Here is a 21,808-nt window from a genome sequence, read left to right as displayed (position 1 = left end):
CTTCATCTCCCCTTACTTGTTTGTGCTCACTATATGAGGCAGGCATCAGCCCTCTTCTAGTAGATAACCTTGTGGCTAACTCCCTCCTCTCAGAGAGCTACTGTGCCAATTAAAATAGCAAATCCTTCCCGCATTAGCACTCTCCACCCACTTTATCCTGTTTTATTTTTTCCCATAGCATTTATTGGATTATATTGATTGTCTCTTTCCACGAGAATGCAGGTGTTTTGTCTGAGTTGAATCACTAGTCTCTAGAACAGTGCCTGGCACATAGTATGTGCTCGATAAATACATGTCGTGTGCAGAAGCAAATCACGTTTTTCATTGCTTTCCACAAGTGTGAGCCTGGGCAACATGGTGAAACCCCATCTCTACAAAAGATATAAAAATTGGCTGGGCCTGGTGGTGCATGCCTGTGGTCCCAGCTACCTGGGAGGCTGAGGTGGACGGTGGGGATCACTGGGTGTGGTGGGCGCCTGTAATCCCAGCTACTGGGGAGGCTGAGGCACGAGAATCGCTTGAACCCAGGGGGCAGAGGTTGCACTGAGTTGAGATCGTGCTACTGCACTCCAGCCTGGATGACAGAGCAAGATGCTTTCTCAAACACAAACAAACAAACAAACACACAAAAAACAGACAAGTATGCAATCCCTGAGCAAAATATCAGTTCAATCTTTGTGGTATCTTCACTGTCCTGATTGATTAGCTGCATGTCAGCGTTTAACTGTGTTTCCCAGATGCTCACGACAGATCACTTGATGTTGTTTTCAACAGGCAATCATGAAATGAGCAGACCGAGGTCAGTGTAGTATAGATATTTGTCAGCGTGGTTGCCAACTGCCTTTCCTCTTCTAAGATTGCCCTTTATTGTGTGATTATATTACATTTTTATTTGGCATGAAAATGCCCATTTAGTGAAATGATGGGAGTCGTCTTCCTATGAGATGAATTCTGGCCTAAGAAGCTTTTTTCAGATGACTAAGTGCTCCAAAAGGCCCCAGGTTATGGGGCTCTGGAAAGTAATGATGCGAATACTTCACTTTGTTATGTGATTTTTATTTTTGCCTTAGAAGTCTTTCCGCAAACAAGTCTTTGGTGGAGGCTCATTTTAGTAATGTGATGATGCATTGCTGATAGGTAGGACGTGGCTTTCTATACAGCAGGGTTTGGGGGGTGGGAATGGCAGGTGAGTAGCTCACTCCAGGCTTCTGAGGGTCCTTCATGTCTTTTGGAACACAATTTAAAAGTCACTGCTTCAATTGCTAAATTCTAGCAAACCTGGATGCCCTATTTAAAAAAAAGAGCTTACCTTAGTGTCAAAGAGGAACTAGGTTCTAGTTTTAGCTCTGCAGATCACCAGCTGTGTGACCTTGAATATGTCACTCAATCTGTCTGCACAATTAATTGATTTGTTTGTAAGGTAAGGACTATGGACTAGATGACCTCACACTGATCACTTTCTAAGCTCCAGAGAACCTAATTGTTAATGCTTAATTGTGAGAGCTGTGCTTGGAAAGGGCTGTGTTCTAGTACCTTTTTCCTCATCACTGTCATTTCAATATTATCTACACTGATCTTCACAAATATTCTGCACATTTGGATTCTTACCTGAAATATTGCTGTTGGGGTTATAGCAATATAGATTATGTGATGGTATTTAGGATAAGCATTTTTATCTCTAAAATGAATTAGATATCAGGGACGGCACAGTATTAGTTTACACAATATTTGAAAAGAGTAATAAGAAAAATCCTGCAGGATTTAAAAATCTTATTAGTACTCTTCTGTAGAAATACTTTAGGGAGTGGTTCAGGCAGTATCAGGTGCTGTGGGTGTAAGCGTGGCCACTTGCTAGCTCTGTGAACCTGGACAAATGGCTTAGCTGCTCTGTGCCTGAATAAAGTAGGGATAGGAATAGCACCAACCTCCTTGTGTTGTAAAACGTAAGTGAATTAACATAGATAAAGCAATTTGGAACATAGAAACACTCAATAAATGTAAGCCTTACCTCCATACGAATAATTATTGTAATGTGAGTTTATTTCTTTCCAGTCTTTTAAAATAAGCATTTAAAAATAGTTTTAATCATATTGCTCTAGGATAATTTGTTTTTATTCTTAAATATACAGAATTTCCCCTTTTCCGCTTCTTTATATTTAATAACAAGACATTCTAGGATAGACTAAGTCTTTTCATGGCTAATTGTCCTGTGGAATTCTTTTAGTTTTTCTCCTCCATGTTTATATATTTGAATGATTTTCTGGTAGAATTCTTAAAAAAATAACTGTATCACACAGTAGCTCTCCTCTTCCATTTTATTTTATTTTACTTGCTGAGGCTGGATACTATATTCTTTTGGCTGAAATCACCATAGTGGGTTCACACAACTAATTTCCAGCCAATTTATGTAGATCATTTGCAAATGTATTAGTTACAGAGAGGCTCCATGGGCGTACCAAAGAAACCTCAAAATACAGTGGCTCAAATAAAATCAAACTTTATTTCTTTCTCTCCTTACAGTTCAGAGTTGGGGGCTGATGGAGGGTAGGAAGGTGGCTCTGCTTCATATGGTCTCTTGGGGATCCTGGTTCCTTCTCTCTTGTTCTGCCTTTCCAAAGTGTTGTTTCATCTTCTTGGTGAGGCTTGCCCCTCAACACGACGTCCAAGTTCTAGTCCGAGGAAAGAAAAAAGAGAAGTCAAAAATAAGCAATTTTTAAAAAAGTGCATGGCCCTCAGGTTGCATTCCTGATTTCTTTTACATCCCACTGGCTGCTGCTTAGCCATGTGGACTCATCTTGCTGCAAGGGAGGTTGAGAAATGGGGCTTCCACTGAGCTAGAATTGTGGGGATGGAGGAGAAGAGCAGGTTTCTGATATTGAAAAAAAAACAAAAGAAAAGAAAATAGAAAGGAAGAATGGATAATAATAAATATACATATACGTTTACAACAATTTCATGGGCCAGGTTTGAATTTGGAATTCTCCAGGTCCTCATATTCTGTAACAGAACATGGTGGTGGAGAGAGCTGACCTCTGGCTCCAGTTTGCAGACTTTCCCCTTTGTCTGCCCATGCCAGCTCCATTTGGCACTGGGAAGGGCTTTGCATTCAAGTTTGTGGTCAGTTGGCCAAGCACCCATGGTCTCCCACTCTCCGCTACTTGCAAGCAGTAGTGTAGTCTACCCTTGGAAAATGAGCCCAGTGCTCATTTGAGCAGGGAGTACCGGGATCCTGTGCCTCTAGACCGTTCTGTAGGACTTGCATATCCCCTTGGTCCTCTGATTTCTCTATTTCTGGGGGAGAGATGGGGATAGAAGAGAGTAGAGTAAGGCCCTCTAAAAGGCAGGATTTAAGGCAAGGTCCTCGCTTGTCTAGGTCTACAGGTGATGCTACAAAGAGAACGTTACATTGATTCAATTCTTAAAATTTTCCCTTTTCCTCATGCTTTTGCTTCATTAATATTCACATTTACGTTTTATAATATACATGTTATATCTTTAATGCACTAGGAGTAGAATATTTGGAAGGAAATGGAATGCTGTTTTAATGGATGAGAAAAGTAGGGAGGGACTCAGGGAGGTAGGCTGGAGAATATTCACTTATTTAGCTTAATGTTTTCAACAGCTTAAAAAAAAGAAAAAACAACCTTTGAGTGGCCCTTGTGATTAAATGGCAGCTTGCCCAGACTAGAGGGAGCCAGTGTTGGGAATAAAAACTAAGATTCACTTTGAAAATCTAGGAAAAAAAATGACTACACAAGTCGTAAGAATGTGCTTGATGGCTTGGGTTGTCTGAGAGCAAGTGAAGTACGGCGCGGGCCTGATTTCCGCATTCCCTCTCTGCTCAGCCTTTTAGCTCCTAACCCTGTCCCCTCCCTAGAGCTGGCCAGCCCAGACCCAGGACCTGGATGCTGACCTCTTCAGGGCTGAGCTGTTGCTGTGCTCAGACGTCACGACAACTTGCTGCTGGGAAATGGAGCTGAGAGTCTAGCACAAAAAGCTGCTCTTGGTTGGCCAGCAAACTTCTTTCATGGCAAAACTCTCCATCCCTTATCCAAATCCTTGGGACCAGATAAGCTTCAGAATTTATGATTTTTCTTTTTCCCATTTCAGAAACGCTATGGCCCATATGCCCATGTTACATAAAGCCTCCAGAGGAGTTTGGGATAGCACCCTATCATCCAATATCTTAATAATTCTGCAGCAAAATAGATGAATATTTACACTAAGTAGAACACAAACAGGGTTATAAATAGCCTCAGGTCAGTTCAGGTCACATTTTGCTGCCAAATGGGTTATGAAAAAGCCTTTGGTTTCCAGAGCTTTTCAGATCCTGGCATTGTGGATAAGGGATTGTGTACCTGGTATGGTGACTGCTTTCTCAGTGTCTATTTGGTGCCACTTTACGTGTATTGCATTTTAAGTCTTCACAACAAATATACCTAGGAAGAAAATACACATATATATATTTTTCCTTTTTTTTTTTTTTTTTTACAGCTAAGGAAACAGGTTTCGTGAGCTTGAATGGCTTACACAAGATCAAGAGGAGATGATGTTCTTTGCATACAGAGGCCAGGACCCAGGGCCTGGGCACTTAGTGGGCTGTAAGAGTTTCTAATTTGCTTGTTTGAAACGTTGAAACATAAGCCAGCCTGCAGAATCCTGTTTCACATTTAATGGTAGCTGAAAGACAATACCTCAGTAAAAGTACCATAGGTTGTAATTATCCTAACATTGTTTCTTAAGAAAAGGCATCTTAAGTTCAACCAGCGGGGTCAGGAAGTGGAGTCCTTGGCCTGACCAGTGGCTTATCTTCCTTCCTGGAGGGCTGACAGGGGCAATAGGTCAGTCAGGGCACTGTTCCAGGAGCCAGTGGCAGTGTGGGCAGCACTGTGGTGAGATGGGAAGAGAGGAAGGAAGGTTCGGGTGCTTGATGTGCATCGAAGAGGTCAGGGAAGGGGGACTTGGCTACTGGCTGAGGTTCTGACACTAGTTGGACAGGGCCCGATGCCAAACTCTTGTTCCTATTCTCACCTAGAAATTGCCATTAGCTAGTGCTGCTGCTGGGCATTATTTTAACTGAGACCAAGGCAGCCCTTTTGGGTGGGCAATTAGACAAAGGCCGCCACTCTGGAGAGACAGTCTGAAGGACACAGTACTTCGTGGGCTGTGCCTTTGTGCAAAGCAAAAGGTATTCTTTCCTCCGTGCTGCTGTACTGGCTGGATTTCAGCCTCTTTTGCCACCTTGGCCTCATGCCTTTATGCAGTGGACAGATTTCAGGCAGCTTGGCATTAGTAGGAATCTACCTGAAAAGCACTTTATATGTGTTTGAATCTTTGGCATGATTTGGTGATGATCTGGCAGAATAGGTATTACCATGATTTGACAGATGAGAATGTCATGGTGCTATGAGCTGCTGACAGTTGCCTCAGGGCTCCATTGCTATCTGGACAGGACTGTTCCCTGTGCACTCCCTCCTTTGAAATGGAAGAGGCAGCCAGGGGATTTCAGGATATATTTCTCTCAATTATTTCATTCTGCACGGCCTTCTCATCTTTCATGGTTGTATTAAAAAGTGGGGCCTGGCACAGTGGCTCACGTCTGTAACCCCACACTCTGGGAGACCGAGGCAGGAGGATTACTTGAGGCCAGGAGTTTGAGACTAGCCTGGGAAACATAGTGAAACCCTGTCTCTGCAAGAAAACAAAAAAGTCTCTAAAAAACAAAACAATGGATGGACCGATATTGGTTCCTATTTGAATATATGTGGCAATTGGTGGCTCTTACTGACCCCATAGCTCTCATTCTGGTGGTTTGTGCGATAGTGGGCACAATGTTGGTGCCATTTGAGTTGAGAAACGCTGTCATGTTGAAAGAAAGCATCGGAAATGAGAGGGTCTGGGGAAATACATTAGTAGTATAGCAGTTGCTTTGTTTGCAGTCTCTTCGCTTACATTGCTTTCATTTAAAATTAACCATAATCTGTTAAACTTTTACTTCCAATAATGTATGGGTTCAGGAGTCTTAGCCAAGTCAATGTTTTTCACAGGAAGTATCTGGATATACATTAACTTTTAAAATTGTATCCAGTTAGTTTCACTATAAAAGTTAGCAAAGTGTGAATGAATTGATCGCTTGCTAATCTGGAGCACATAAGGGCAATTAATTTTAGATGGAGAAAATATTTCCTAAAATAACAGAGGGAGGCAGAGAGCTGGGTGTATGTGTTGGGCCTTTCAAATATATTATTTAATTTACTCCCTACAATAATTTTATGGGGAAGATATAATTGTCAGTGTTTCATAGATGAGGATATGCTTGTTAGGAGTTAGAGTACGTTTTTTGTCATATTTAAAAAAATGCCCCATCTAATTCTGAATTCTTACAGAGCGCCACATAGGAAGTAGGATTTTGAAAAAACAAAAATCAACAACAATGCAGAGAGGAAGAAATGAGTGGATTGGTAAGATAAGGCCATGGGTAATTCACAGAAACTGCTTGCTTTCTCTAACGTGCTCGCACGCCTTGTTAAACTTTGGATGTAAATTTGTCTCAAAGTGTCATATTAGACAAAGCAATAAGAAAATGGTTAGTTTTAAGATTGACATAATTCATAAATTCTCATAAATACATTTGATAAAATGAGGCAGTTTTTGTTTCTCTTGGTTCTGAGGCCCCCCAAACTCAGAACCTCATAAATAGGACAGTGAATGATATGGAGGAAGCTATTTTTTCAGCTACAGGTGATAATCTAGATTAATACAACTCTCATTTGTGGCATCCCATACCGTAAACCAGTTACAATACAGAAAATCATTTTAAGAAAAGAGAGATTTCAGGAAGTTTGCCAACAATTTGCCTTAATCCTGGAGCCAATTTAAGCATTGCAATCTGATATCTTTTTTTTTTTTTGAGATGGAGTCTTGCTCTTATCGGAGTGCGGTGGGGCCATCTTGGCTCACTGCAACCTCTGTCTCTCGGGTTCAAGCACTTCTCCTGCCTCCACCTCATAAGTAGCTGGGATTACAGGCACCCACCACCATGCCTAGCTAATTTCTATATTTTTAGTAGAGTTGGGGTTTCACTGTGTTGGCCAGGTTGGTCTCCAACTCCTGACCTCAAGTGATCCACCCACCTTGGCCTCCCAAAGTTCTAGGATTACAGTCATAAGTTACTGTGCCCAGCCCCAATCTGGTGTCTTGATAAATTATCAAATTGTTATAATAGAGATTAGTACCTTCTCTTACCTTTCTTTTTATAAATTAATTTTTAAAAATAGTCCTCACACTTTCCTGTTAAGGAACCCTTTGATAGTTGATCATATTGCATGGTACTGTTTCCATTGCTTTATATAAATTTCTGCTCTCACAGTCAGTAAATCTGAACATAAGCATTTCTTTCTGGGCTTTGTTCTGTCCTTTCCTTTCCTGCAATAGCTTCCAGATGGGATTGTTTTCTTTCGACAAACCTCACAACTGTATGTTTCACCATTTTTTGACCTATTATCTCCTTTTGAATTTCATTTTTTGGCTTAGGTACTCTGCTTGTACCTGATTTTGTTTTAACACCCTGTGATATATACTGAAAATATTTCTCACTGTTAAGAGCCTGTACAATAATACTGTTAATGATGAAGTGCTGTGGACTTCTCTGTAACTCCCAATTCTCAGGGGAAAATTTTCCTTCAGTGTATTCCGTCTTTCTTACTTCTTCGAGTTTATTTAGGGAATACCAAGAAATAAAGTCTTGCTTAGTTTAATTCCTTTATAATGTCTTTATTTTTATTTATTTATTCATTTCTTTTCTGAGATGGAGTCTCATTCTATTGCCCAGGCTGGAGTGCAGTGGTGGGATCTCAGCTCACTGCAACCTCTACCTCCTGGGCTGAAGTGATTCTTGTGCCTCAGTCTCCTGAGTAGCTGGGATTACAGGTACCTACCACTACACCTAGCTAATTTTGTTTTATTTTGTTATTTTTTTTTCGGGAACGAGTTTCGCTCTATCTCCCAGGCTGGAGTGCAATGGTGTGATCTCGGCTTACTGGACCCTCTGCCTCCCAGGTTCAGGTGATCGTCATGCCTCAGCCTCCTGAGTAGCTGGGATTATAGGCACCTGCCACCACGCCTGGCTAGTTTTTGTATTTTTAATAGAGACGGGGTTTCATCATGTTGGCCAGGATGGTCTTGAACTCCTGACCTCAAGTGATCTGCCTGCCTCGGGCTCCCAGAGTGCTGGGATTACAGGCGTGAGCCACTGTGCCTGGCCTATGATGTTTATTGAAAATAAATCTAGCTGGGCATGGTGGCTCATACCTGTAATCCCAGCACTTTGGCAGGTGTAGGTAGGCAGATTGTTTGAGCCTTAGCAACATGGTGAAACCCTGTCTCTACAAAAAATACAAAAATTAGCTGGATGTGATGCCCGCACCTGTGGTCCCAGCTACTTGTGAGGCTGAGGTGGAAGGATCACTTGAGCCTTGGAGGTCGAGGCTGCAGTGAGCTATGGTGTTGCCACTGCACTCCAGCCTGGGTGACAGAGTGAGACACTGTCTCAAAACAAAACAAACAAAAATAAATTTGCTTAACTTTTTTTTTGAATTAGAGGTAATTTTATAATATTTAGTTAGGTTTTTTTTTTCCCCCTCATTATTATTTCACATTTTCCAAGTTAAGGTACTTGAATTTTACTCTTTTCATGTTGTGGCCCAGGGTAGTCTGTCTGCCAATCAGGCTGTTAAGTTGTGGGTCTGACATTTTCCTTGGAAATGCTGTTTTTGGGTATGTTAGACTTTCTGTACTTGTGTGTTGTCTTTTGGCAGAGACCTCGACACTTAAGGATTTGTTGGTAAAATGGCAAATTGTTTCATGAGGCATTTGCTTGGTAGTAGACATTTAGATGATTGTTTCTCAGAATAACTTGGTTGACTAACATCTTTCTGCTTCCTGTCGTCATGATCACTTCTGCAAAGGAGGAAGCCTAGTACATTTTCTGGTAGAATTTTATATACTATAAGATTTAGTTGAAACATTGTATGTTTCTACCTTCAGTTTTTGGTCCCAAGTTATTTTAAGTAATTTTTTTTTTTCTTTTGAGACAGGGTCTCACTCTGTTGCCCAGGCTGGAGTGAGTGGCGCCATCTCGGCTCCCTGCAACCTTGGTCTCCTGGGCTCAAATGATCTTCCCATCTCAGCCTTCAGAGTAGCTGGGACCACAGGCACATGCCACCATGTCTGGCTAATTTTTGTACTCTTTGTAGAGACAGGCTGGTCTCAAACTCCTGAGCTCCAGTGATTCGCCTGCCTCACCCTCCCAAAGAGCTGGGATTATAGGCATGGGTCACTGTGCCCAGCCTTAAGTCATTTTTTTTTTTTTTTTTTGAGACAGAGTCTTGCTCTGTCACCCAAGCTGGAGTGCAATGGCGCAATCATGGCTCACTACAATCTCCACCTCCCAAGTTCAAGTAATTCTCCTGCCTCAGCCTCCTGAGTAGTTGGGAATACAGGCACGCACCACCATGCCTCACTAATTTTTGTATTTTTGGTAGAGATGGGCTTTCACCATGTTGGCCAGGCTGGTCTCGAACTCCTGACCTCGTGATCCGCTTGCCTCCGCCTCTCAAAGTGCTGGGATTACAGGTGTGAGCCACCATGCCTGGCCTTTAAGTAAATTTTTAAAGGTGTAAATTCTGTGGACTCAGATAAAAATAATTATTCTATTATGTTTTAACAGATCGTTAGAATTGTGAAGATTAAATGAGTTCAAAGTATATGGCTAATATTGTTAGAGGCTGTTGCTTTTGTTGTTGTTATTATTACTATTACTATTACGTCCTGGCTTCATTCCTGTCCCTCTTTCCCTCTTTGTATCGTTGCCTCTGACTGTCTCCAGGCTGCTGATAGTGAGAGGGGATGTCTCCCAATCCAGGTTGCCAGGTCTGAATGAATGGACTCTGACCCACGTTTCTGGCCACTGGAATTTTGCCTTTGTGAATGTTATAAATAGTAATACATATACAAAGAATGATTATGAAATAATAAATTATAAATTGGTTGGAATGTGTCTGATGCTCAGACGTATACACACAATTTGACATTCTGGTTAGATTTCTCTGTGCAGGAAGCAAGGGAACAACAGAGCAGTGAGAAATCAAAGGAGAGAAGGGTATTCTGGGGCAAAGGACAGTTTCCATAGGTAGAATTACAGAGGTAGAACCATTGATCAAAAAAAACTAGTGCACCACTCACTCGATTTTCCACCCCTTCCTTTCAGGCATGGTCTGAGCTTTCGCATTCAGGCTGATGATGAACTACCATGTGCCTCATTTAATACTGGGAACTTTTATTTACCCGAGTCTGCTTTTTGAAATCTGTTAACTGTTGAGATTCTATTTGCACCTTATTCACCAGATTCACTTATTGTCTTTCGCTGCCAATGGGGATGGAGTGGGGAGAGGTGCTTGTGGCAGGCACTCAGACAAGCTCGCTGTGCAGCAGTGGCTGTGAGGGCACAGCTGTTTGGAATCAGCTGATAATTTTCAAGCATCTCTAGCTCATCGTATTAAACACAGTTTCACACGTTTAGTGGTTGCTTAATTTTAACCTGAAACACTGTATGAAATAATTTGATGTATAAGAAGTATTGTAGTAATAAGAAGAGTAGCTTAATGGTTTTTCATGTTTTCTATGCCAGCCACTATTTAACAGTTTTACTATTATTTACACACACGCACCCCCCCACACCCATATACACCCATATCTGAGTATATGTGTTTGTCTATATACATACAGACATGTGCATGTACACACACATATGAATTCATTTGATCCTCACAATAACCTTATAAAAGAGGCACTTCTATTATTGCCTTTTTACAGCCAGGAAGCCAAGTCAGAGAGTGGGTAAGTAGCTTGCCCAACACAGGTAATGAGGAACAGAGGTGGAATTTAAACCCAAGTGGCTGTGCCATACCTTTTTTTTTTTTTTTGAGATGGAGTCTCGCTCTGTCAACCATGCTGGAGTGCAGTGGCATGATCTCGGTTCACTGAAACCTCTCCCTCCCGGGTTCAAGCGATTCTCCTGCCTCAGCCTCCTGAGTAGCTGAGATTACAAGTGTGCACCACCATGCCTGGCTAATTTTTGTGTTTTTAGTAGAGACGAGGGTTTCACCGTGTTGATCAGGCTGGTCTCGAACTCTTGACCTTGTCATCTGCCCACCTCGGCCTCCCAAAGTGCTATGATTACAGGCATGAGCCACTGCGCCCAGCCTTTTTTTTTTTTTTTTTTTTTTGAGATGGAGTTTTGCTCTGTTGCCCAGGCTGGAGTGTAGTGGCGTGATCTCCGCTTACTGCAACCTCCACCTCAGGGGTTGAAGTGATTCTCCTGCCTCGGCCTCCCGAGTAGCTGAGATTATAGGTGCCTACCATCACGCCTGGCTAATTTTTGCATTTTTAGTAGAGATGGGGGTTTCCCCATGTTGGTCAGCCTGGTCTCGAATTCCTGACTTCAAGTGATCCACCTGCCTCAGCCTCCCACAGTGCTGGGATTACAGGCATGAGCACCCGGCTGCCTATACTCTTAATCACTACCCTGGAGTACTTCTCAGTGCTGAGTCTGTAACTCCAAGCAAATGATAATTAAATAATTACCACAATATGCCGAAAGTTATTTTATTAAAAACAAATTTATGAAATGATACAGTTTTTTCACATGGAAACTGGTTTCTTTTGTTTACCTTGGATGGATGTTTGTTTGGGAGCTGACTGTTTTCATTTGTTAAATAAATATTTTAGTTGGGTGTTTACGTAGCAAGTGATCTTGGTGGCTCTCTGCAGTGTGTCCTGCGCTAGTGAGCACCTAGTGAGCATTCGTTGAGTGTGTCTGATGGATTTACTACACTCATCTGTGAATTTATAGCTCAGCTAATCCCCCTAAATCTGTGAGTGGCCCTTCCCAGCTGCCCTGCAGGGGACTTTGTGGAGCAGGAATTTATTTTGACCACCAAACTACCCTTGTGACTCATCACCAAGAGCTTTTATCATTCTCTAGTAGGATTTGGAAATTCAAGACACTTTAACTCAGAAATATGCTCCACACAGGGACTCATTAAATGAAATTAACATCCTGGTGGGCAAAATGTAGGAGAAGAAAAGTGGATTTCATGGGCCATTGTAAGTCACTGTCTTGAGCAGTGCTTTGTACATGGGGACTCTTCTGTGTATAAAGGATTAGCGAGCAGGATACACACAGGGAAATGTGTACGGAGTGTGTGATTCTGATCTTTTTAGAGGCAAATCCAGTTTAAATGTGGAGAGTGGCACTATTTTGGCTTCCTAGCAATTCAAGGTCTAATGCTTACGTTTAAGTAACAAAGATGTTTGCATTGATGAAGCATAACCTTGGCAATTCTTAGATTTGGGGATTGGATTGACTATATGTCCTTCAGTAAGCTATTAAATCATCATGACCACTAGGTAAATGGTGGATTAACTACTATAAAGATTATTTATGAGTATTCCAACATCATTCACCTCCATCCCCTTGTCAAGACTAATAGACAAATTATTATAATTTGAATGAGAGCCAGAAGAGCCCTCCCTCCCTCCAGTTAATGATGGGCTGGAAAAGAGCAAGGAGATCACTTTTTGTGATAATCTGTTTTGAATGTTAGGGGATTTTAAATATTCTTGTATCAGAATCCATGAAGCACATCATTAATATTTATTTTGCTTAAAAGTTTGCAGTCATTTAGTAGCAATTACTTTTATCTTTTTCTTAAGCTTTCTCAGAAACATTAAGGTTTAATGAAAATAAAAGAAAGAACACTTTATTAAAATTTCTCTCTCCATTGCTTGTTTTTTTTTTTGGTCATATATTAAACATATATCACAATGTGGGCAAAATATTTTTTACAAGCTTCCTTGATTGCCAGGGGATTAATCAAACTGGCTGTATGTGCCCTTTTAAACCAAGTACTTTGGGCGAAAGCTTGCAATTTTATGAATTCGTTGGAAAATCTTACTTATTAGCTTGGGAAGTTTTCCCCATCCTTAGGTAGCCAAAGACAATTTTACTGGGTTTTGTGGGGAACATTGGTATCAGATGTTAAGTTCTTTCTGGTCTACAAGGTGGTCTTGAGAAATTATTTCTGTATTTCACCATATTACTATCAACAACATTTGTGTTCCTTTCAGCCAGGATGAGAATTGCTATCTGTTTTCAGAACTTAGAGGCAGACTTTTATGGATCGGAGAAAGCTGAGCATTTGGGTTCTAGAAACCTTTACGTTGGGTGTATTTTTCTTTCATTGTTAATATCTTGATACAGTTATAGATTTGCTTTAATACACATAGGTGAACTTTGAGTTTCTGTATTGATTTTAGCACACATTTTTAGCGATAAAATTTATTTAAATTTTTAATAAAACATTAATGCAATTTAGGATTTTCAGCACATAAAGTAAAAGTAAGTCTGCATCGAGGTCCCAAAATAGCAGCTGCAATTTGGCTCTATTGATTTACCAAGTCTAAAGTAAAATTTCACATTTGAAAATAAAGGAAAGGAAAAGTAATTTTATGCTATGACTATAAAATTTCTCTCTCTGGGAAATCATTGCATATTTCAAATTGGACTTAATCATAAAGAGAATAATTAACTGACAGTTACAGCTGATGTTATTAATATTACTGCACAAAGTCTGGGTTTGACCATAAAATATTTAGCAAGACTATCTTTTGGAATTCAAGACTATGAGACCCATATCTTGCTTGCACACTGCTGCCATTTGAAACTCAGTGCCAGTCTCATGGAAATGGGACCATTTTAGGAGTCTTCCTGTGTATAAATTAAAGAGAGCAGAACTTACAGTTAAAAGTGGTAGAGCAATTTGTGTTTATCATTGCTTGCTGTCATGTTGCTCCTATAATTACAATAAAAGAACAAAAAGGAATAAACTCCTGTGGTCAAAGGGAAGTGGAAATGAAATAGTCATTGCTGGGGAAGAAAGATGATGGTGGAGTGGCTTTCTCATGCATCTCACAGATTTTGCAAGCCCTCTGATTGAAAGTTGCCAGTACTGTTTGAGGTTGGGTCAGGGGAAAGTGGGAGAAGTTTGAAACTGAAAACTGAGAGTTTGGTTGAGAATCTGTAAACGGCGCACTTTGACTCTCAGAGCTTTCCCCTTCTTCCTCACCTGCACAGGAGAACAGAGATTTGTGTATTTTTCTGGAAAAACTGAACTCTGACTTGGGACCCTTAGCCCAGAGAGCATGGTAAGGCTCTGAATAGACATCAGGAAGATTAACTGACACCAGGAGCTCCCCTAGTTCCTGTCTGCCATGGCTTGAAGTGTCCCCCAAAGCTCATGTGTTGGAAAGTTAATCCCCAGTGCAACAGTGTTTGGAGGTGGGGCCTAAAAGAGGTGATTAGGTCATGAGAGCTCTGCTCTCATTCTTGAATGGATTAATGTTGTTATTGCAGGAGTGGGTTAGTTATCTTGAGAATGTCATTGTTATAAAAGTGAGTTTGACTCTCTCTTGCTTACTTGCTGTCAGTACATTCTGCCCTTTCACCTTTCTCCATGGGATGATATAGCAAGAAAGCCCTCAGTAGATGCCAGTGCCATGCTTTTGGACTTCCCAGCCTCCAGATCCTTGAGCCAAATAAATTTCTGTTCATTATAAATTACCCAGTCTGTGGCATTCTGTTATAGTAGCATCGAATGGACTAAGACAGCCTCCCATCGCCGATGAGCCCCCAATTAAAGAGTGCTTTTACTGGGAGTGCAGTATAGTTACAGCACGTAAATTGATTACCTTACTTTGAGACTGCCAGTTGGTAGATGACACCCAAGCCTATGCACTGTTGAGCCTCATTTTGAAATGGGAAGGGCTGCTAGGAGTCAGCAGATGTTTGAAAGCCTCCACCAACAGAACCTACATTAACACAAACAAAAGGAAGGAGCCACTTAGGGGAAACAGGAATTTGGCGTGTATCCTCAGAGAAGTAGGAAAATAATTGTCTTTGAAACAAGAACAGAATGTGATTAAAAAAAAAATCAGAGAATAAGAAAGAGATATTGTAGATTAAAAGTGTGATGTCAGAAACAAGATCTCAAGTAGAGATTGGAAGAGTGGATATAAAAGTGGTAAGTAAAAAATATCTTATAAATAATGTCTGACTTGCAATCAGGAAGGAGCTTTAGAAGCATAGTATTTAGAAATGCATAAACCGTTGTCAGAAGAAACAGATAACAGAGGAAAGGGGATTCCCCAAGCCTGCTGCATTGTGTTATCATCTTATTTTATTGAAAACAAACTTATGTGCATTTATTACTTGGATAAAAATTGAGAAATATATAATGAGATTGACTGTACAAGTCATTTTATTAAAACATTTTATTGATAGTACAGAAAACGCTGCACTGTTACTTATTTTGGCAGTTTCATAAACCTCTGTGAATAACATGGTCCCTTAGTTTTTTTTTTAGTAGCTCTCTTTTGTCAGCACCAAATTCTTGCTGTTGTCAGGCACAGTGATCCTAATATTTTTTATACTTTCTGCCAGGCCTGAGAAGCTTCATGGCTTTAGAAATCATCTAAATCATCACATTTGTGTGTGGTTGTAAATATCCAAATTATTTCGAGGCAAGTTTCTCCTCCGATGTGACGGCCACTTATTTTCCATATTGCTGGTGATGGTGGGAGTGTTTTCTGTGAGACATTTTATACTCGTGGTATATTTAACTCGCTAGTAGTGAAATACAAATGCAAGGAACTTGGAATCCTGAATGAGAACTAAGAGCGAGCCGACTTTCAAGCTGAAATGGTCTCTTTCCAACATTTTCTGGCCGATACACCACTTTTAATAGTAAGTGGCTTCCTTCTGCTCTTCCCCTTCATTTGTAACCTTGCATGGCTGTTGTAACACAGACCCTCACAGAATCTTAGATCTGGAAGATGCTTTAAGGGGCCAACCAGTCCAGTTTTTTTCCCCTATGCCTGAGGAATCCCACTCAAGGAGGGAGAAAATGATTTTCTCAAGATGAAACTGTTCCTATGAGATGACTAGGGGTCCGAACTTGGCATTCTTTCTGCTTTTCTAGGCCACCTGGACCTGAAGGAGAGTTCTGACTTTCCTTCAAATCTCATGCCATTGTTGATGCTCGTCTGGTGGATTTGTACCTGAGAAGGGATGTTTCGGGAGGGATTTTAGGCTTCTGTTTGCTGTGTGAAGTCGAGGGGATTTTGTGAGTATTCTGTAAGAGATGTGACGCCTGTGGATGAAAGCAGACAGATCAGGTCTACCTTGGGCTTGGAGTCTAAGTTTTAGAGACAGAAAACAGGGAGGGGGTGAAGGAGAGGGGAAGTGGGAGGAGGAGAAGGAGGAGGGGTGCCAGGATCCTTTCTTTTCCTGTTACGCATTTTCCTTTTGGCGGGAGAGAGTGAGAAAGCTCCTGAATGTAACTGGAGCTGCTGAACTGAACTGGTCAGAACCTGTCTTAATTTGTGTAAAAGAAATGCTGTGGTATTTATTCTTCCAGAGAAGCCCGCATAATGCAACCAGGGCCCTCTGGCTGCCCTTGAGGTTCTGTAGAGCTTGGTTTTGGTGTCTTCTCTGAGCCCGTTTTCTGCTGAGGCAGCCTCCGGGTGTTGCCCACTGGCCTAACTCCCTTCAGGTTCGGCCTTTCCCCTCTCATCAAAGCTCTTTTTTCCCTGGATTTTAATGGTTGGCTGATGAAAGCAGTTCATAGTAAGGTGTTAATTATAACTCTTTCGGGTGGTTATGTGTGTATATTCACAGAGTTGTTACAGAAGTAAGATGGGGCCGCGCTGCGTGTGGTGGCTCATGCCTGTAATCCCAGCACTTTGGGAGGCCGAGCGGGTGGATCTCCGGAGGTCAGGAGTTCGAGACCAGCAAGCAAAACCCTGTCTCTACTAAAAATAACAAAATTTAGCTGGGCGTGGTGGCAGGTGCCTGTAATTCCAGTGACTCGGGAGTCTGAGGCAAGAAAATCACTTGAACCTGGGAGGCAGAGGTTGCAGTGAGCCAAGATCACACCATTACACTCCAGCCTGGGCAACAAGGGCAAAAGTCTGTCTCAAAACACAAAACAAAACAAAAAAACAACAGAAGTTAGATGGGGCGGAATCCCCAACTGCTAGGCGAGAACTAGAACAACACTGTGGTGGAAATCGGAGTGTAATACATTCCGCAACCCCACCTGTCTGCTAGCCTCCCTTTGCAAGCTCAGGGCCTTAATGGTTCAAGGATGAGTCTTTCTGGAAAAAAGGGGGAGAAGTTTCTTTCCTTTTTTTTTTTTTTTTAAACAAAAGAAAAACAAATATGTTTATTAAGATATGCGTAGTGCATACACATGGGAGTACCCAGACATGTGGAGTACTCCCATACACATGGGAGTACCCAAATATGATTATTAAGATATGCGTAGTGCATACACATGGGAGTACCCAGACATGAGTATTCAAAGGGTTGGTTAGAACTGGGCTTATCTAGCATCTTAACAAAGGAATAATTAATTTTTAGAGAGGTGATGGAACAAAGGAAAAGCTTCCAGGTGTTACCACAAGTTTCATCAAATCAAGAATATTCTTAGGAGTGCCAGGGGTGTCTCATAGTTGAACTGTTAAGTAACCCTTAAACTTGTTAATGTCTCTTGGGAATTTCTTCTTTTATAGTTGTTTTGTATTAAAACCAAGGAAATAAATATCTTTTTGTTTTAAAAATAGTATCTTAATTAATTTTATTTTGCACTGTCTTTTTAAGGAAATATTATTTCCTTTTACAATGAGTAAAAATACATCCATTCAGAACAAAATATAATTATTTCTTGGTGCATCAGATGTTTATGTCTCAAGATAGTGATCTATTAATAGATTAGGGTTTTTATTCTTTATCTTCATCCCCCCTTCATCGCCCCCATAGACTCCTTTGGCAGTTTAGTGAAGCCAGACAAATTTTTTTTTGAGACAAAGTTTCGCTCTGTTGCCCAGCCTGGAGTACAGTGGCGCTATCTCGGCTCCTTGCAACCTCCACCTCCCAGGTTCAAGCAATTTTCCTGCTTCAGTCTCCCGAGTAGCTGGGATTACAGGTGCAAGCCACTGTACCCGGCTATTTTTTTGTATTTTTAGTAGAGACGGAGTTACACCATGTTGAAGTCCTGACCTCAGGTAATCCGTCCGCCTCAGCTCCAAAAGTGCTAGGATTACAGGCGTGAGCCACCGCACCCAGCCTTTTTTTTTTTTTTTTTTTTTTTTTTTTTCTGAGATGGAGTCTCACTCTGTCACCAGGCTGGAGTGTAGGGGGCTGATCTTGGCTCACTGCAACTTACACCCCCGGGTTCAAGTGATTCTCTTGCCTCAGCCTCTCGAGTAGCTGGAACTACAGGTGTGTGTCAGCATGCCCAGCTAATTTTTGTATTTTTAGGAAAGACAAGATTTCACCATGTTGGCCAGGATGGTCTTGATCTCTTGACCTTGTGATCCGCCTGCCTTGGCCTCCCAAAGTGCTGGGATTACAGGTGTGAGGCACCGCGCCTGTCCTGACAAATATTTTTAAATGCATAAAATAGAGTACGTGGCATTCCATGCATACAGTTACCAAAATACTGAAAAAGTCTGTGAGAGAGTAATATTTACTGTTTGATTAGTGTGTTCAGTAAGAATTTCTAGCATATCTAAGCTCTGTACCCTTCTGAAATAACAATGAGCCAAATGGTATTTTCAAGGTACCTGCTAGAGTTATAAAGTGATATGAAAATGGTTGTGATTTTTGTTGGTGACGCTGTCAAAGCTACCACTAATAATGTGTTTTGTGATCTGCCATCACAATGGAAGGAAATGCAAATTTCTGTTAGAGGTCAGTGAAAATATCTAATTGCTTTTCCTGTCCCAAGTTCATGGACCCCCTGCCTAGTAATACTCCTGATAAAGATGATGGCTTAAAAAGAGTATTTGTTTCCTTAGACCTCAGCAATGGCAGCAGTGTGCCACAGAGTGTTTTAAAAGAGAAAACAATTTTAAATGGAAAGTAGTCTTGGGTGAGTGCCCCATATGCCAGGCACTGCCCTGGGTGTGGTTGACAAAATCGATGAGCTCTATTATGGCATCTGGCCTCTTGAGTGTATAGACTAGTACAAGAACCAGACATCAAACTGCAGAGCATACAGATAGTTATTTAACTGCTTCGGGGGTAGACATTCTGCAATGCTGTGATGGCAAATCACTTGGGAACTTCACAGGGACCTGGAATGAGTGGTAGTCTGAGTGGTCAGGGAAGGCCTTCTTGAGGAAGCTATTCAAATCCATAGTTCAAGGTGGTGGAGGGCGCTGGCTGAAGGCAGAGCTGTGTGCAGGCTCTAAGTTGGCAGAACTTGGCCCAGAGAACGCCTGAGTGAGGACAGTGATTGGGAATGAAGTGAGCAGAAGGCTGTGCATTGAGATTGGCAGAAAGATGCAGTTTGCGTTTCACTCAGTAGTATTTCTTATCCTGATTGAAGGGGCATGGTTTACCTCTTAGTTTGAGAGCATGTATTATTTAGTGCATTAATGGATGGATCCCTAAAAGCATTAGGAATTAGTTTGGAGTATGTAAGTTGAAAAATAGGTTATAAAATTGATGAGAACAAACTCTTGCAAGAGTTAGAAACATAAAAAAGAAATTTTTCTAATGCTAAATTTCTTAACATTTTTCCTCACTCAGATTTCTATTTGGCTTGAATCTAAGAAAAACCTGAGGAGAAGAGAGGAAGGGCTTGGCTTCTCTGTATACCGAGCAATTTCAGCAGTGGTGTTTGTAGAAATGCATACCTTGCTGTTCCTAGGCAGATAAGTGTTGTCACACGTCTTCAGATTTTAAGGCGACAGGCTCCACACCTGGCAGAGGCTCAGACAGAGCAGACCAGGATTGGGCTCTTCACAGAGGCAGGAATGTGGCCATTCTGGTCCGGGCAGTTGGGGAAGGAGGAACACATCTATCCACGGTTCCCATACTGTTTGACCCTGTTTTTCAATTTGACTCCATCAAAGCACATTCTCCAGCCGAGGGGTACACATCCCTTTGTGACTTCAGAAATCATGCACTGTTGGTTTGGGAGTCTTAGCTACATTTGGAGGACACGCTGAGCCGACGAGAAATGGAAGTGAGATCTGAATCCACGAACGGAGACGGCAGACAGTCACAGGCAGGTAAAGAAGACTCATTGAGAATGTGGTTACTTAAATTTTGTCCACCTGTTCATTGAAAGGAAGCCTGGGCATGACTCTCTGACAAGAATTAGTGTGAAAATTACTGAGTTAACAGATTCTAAATTATTTTGTTCTCTGGGTGACCTAGGAAGTTTTTAAAAAACGTTTTTTTCTTAATAATGTTATGAAATAAGATAGTTACATGTAAAGAATCTAACAAGGTCAGTCATTAAAAACATTTTCTGAATATGATTTATTCTGCTTACTGGCCTCATAAATCATCTAGGATAGGACCACTGTCAGCCTCAGAGCCTAGCACAGAACCTGGCACTTAATGCGTGTTTGTTGAATATGAATGGATTGGGTCCAGTGTCTAATGATACACTGTGAAAGTTATTCCATCACTTCTCTGTGATGGAAAAAGATTTGCCCAAAAGTGTGTGTGATATGAAAGTCGTATGGGGTAGAAATTAAACTGTAAATGAGTTAAGGAGCCGTAACCTTGACACTATTCCAAATCTCCAACAATTGAGTAGTTATTTAGTGCCCCTGCATCCATTTAATTTGTCCATTTATCTCTTGGTTCGTTCACTGTCATTTATTTCTCTCAGCTGGTGCCAAGTTACGTGATAGGCTGCTGGGAGGCAGACAAGCAAGATCGCTGCTTGCAGGCTTTCAAACACAGCGAGTCAGCAGCGTGGTAAGACGTGTGCTCATGATACATACTATGTGCTGTGGGACCACAGGTTAGGAAGGATAAACTCCTGGAGTTTTTACTCTTCCTCGGAGGATCAAGGAATGTTTCCCAGAGAAGTGACTTGCAAGTTGGCAGAGAGGAATGTGGAAGGGAGAAATTCTAGACCGAGGAGAAAGTGTTTGGAAAGGCAAATATTCAGTGAGTCATATGGTGAGATGCCATTTTCAAATGTGTAATGCACCTCCTTGCTCACTGTCCATCATTGCTCCATCCAGCCGCACTGGTCAGCCTTCAGCTCTGGGAACAACCTCTGTTTACAGGGTCTTTCCTCTACCTGGAATACCGGTCCCCAGCTCTTGGCTATCTCCTTCTCCTCCTTCTGGAATTGGGCATTGGATGAAATTGCACCTGCTCAGAGAAGCCTGTCCTGACACTCACCTGAAGTAGACTTTGTACTATTGTTCCCATGATCCACACTTGTCACCATTGTTCATTGCTTTTGTTCACTTGTTCATTTACTTTAGTGTTGATAGGTCCCCAAGACTGTGCTCTCCATATGGGCAAGGACCAAGGTTGTCTTGTTCATGATTGTGTCCATAGTGCCTTGTACAGTGTCTGTTCTGTAGGGGTGATAGATCCTTGTGAATGAATGAATGAATGAGTGAATGAATGAATGAAAAGGCGGAGTCACTTAAAAGAACAAAAGCACTTGTAATGCACTTCCTATTCCTGTTTATCCTTTGAAATTTGGAGTAATTCTTAACTAGCCACTTAGGATCTTCATTAAGAACCGTAGTCAAGACCTTTGGGTATTACCTCAAAGTAAAACAAAGTGGGAGTATTTTGGATCTTTGGAAGTTAACTTGAAAAAAATATAAGGACTCTTTAAATTGAATATATAGGGAAGAGATA

At 41.4% G+C, this 21,808-nt stretch overlaps 1 protein-coding gene across 3 annotated transcripts in view; it reads left to right on the top strand.

Moving 5' to 3' along the window:
• UTRN (utrophin) overlaps nt 1-21,808 on the top strand; it is a 576,638-nt gene that overhangs the window by 22,685 nt on the left and 532,145 nt on the right. The window contains exon 1 of one of the 3 annotated variants that reach the window (XM_050787309.1): nt 18,266-20,199. The exons of 1 other annotated variant lie outside the window; for it this stretch is intronic. In XM_050787309.1, the coding sequence (XP_050643266.1) occupies nt 20,148-20,199 (52 nt within the window). In that variant the 5' untranslated portion in view covers nt 18,266-20,147. Of the gene's footprint in view, nt 1-18,265; nt 20,200-20,892; nt 20,900-21,808 lie in introns of those variants that run through there. One more of the 3 variants, XM_050787310.1, reaches the window with a different exon arrangement.

The sequence above is a fragment of the Macaca thibetana genome, chromosome 4 (genome assembly GCF_024542745.1).
Source record: "Macaca thibetana thibetana isolate TM-01 chromosome 4, ASM2454274v1, whole genome shotgun sequence".
NCBI lineage: Eukaryota > Metazoa > Chordata > Mammalia > Primates > Cercopithecidae > Macaca > Macaca thibetana.
The sequence above is the reverse complement of the archived record's forward strand: the minus strand, read 5'-3'. Positions and strand labels throughout refer to the sequence as shown.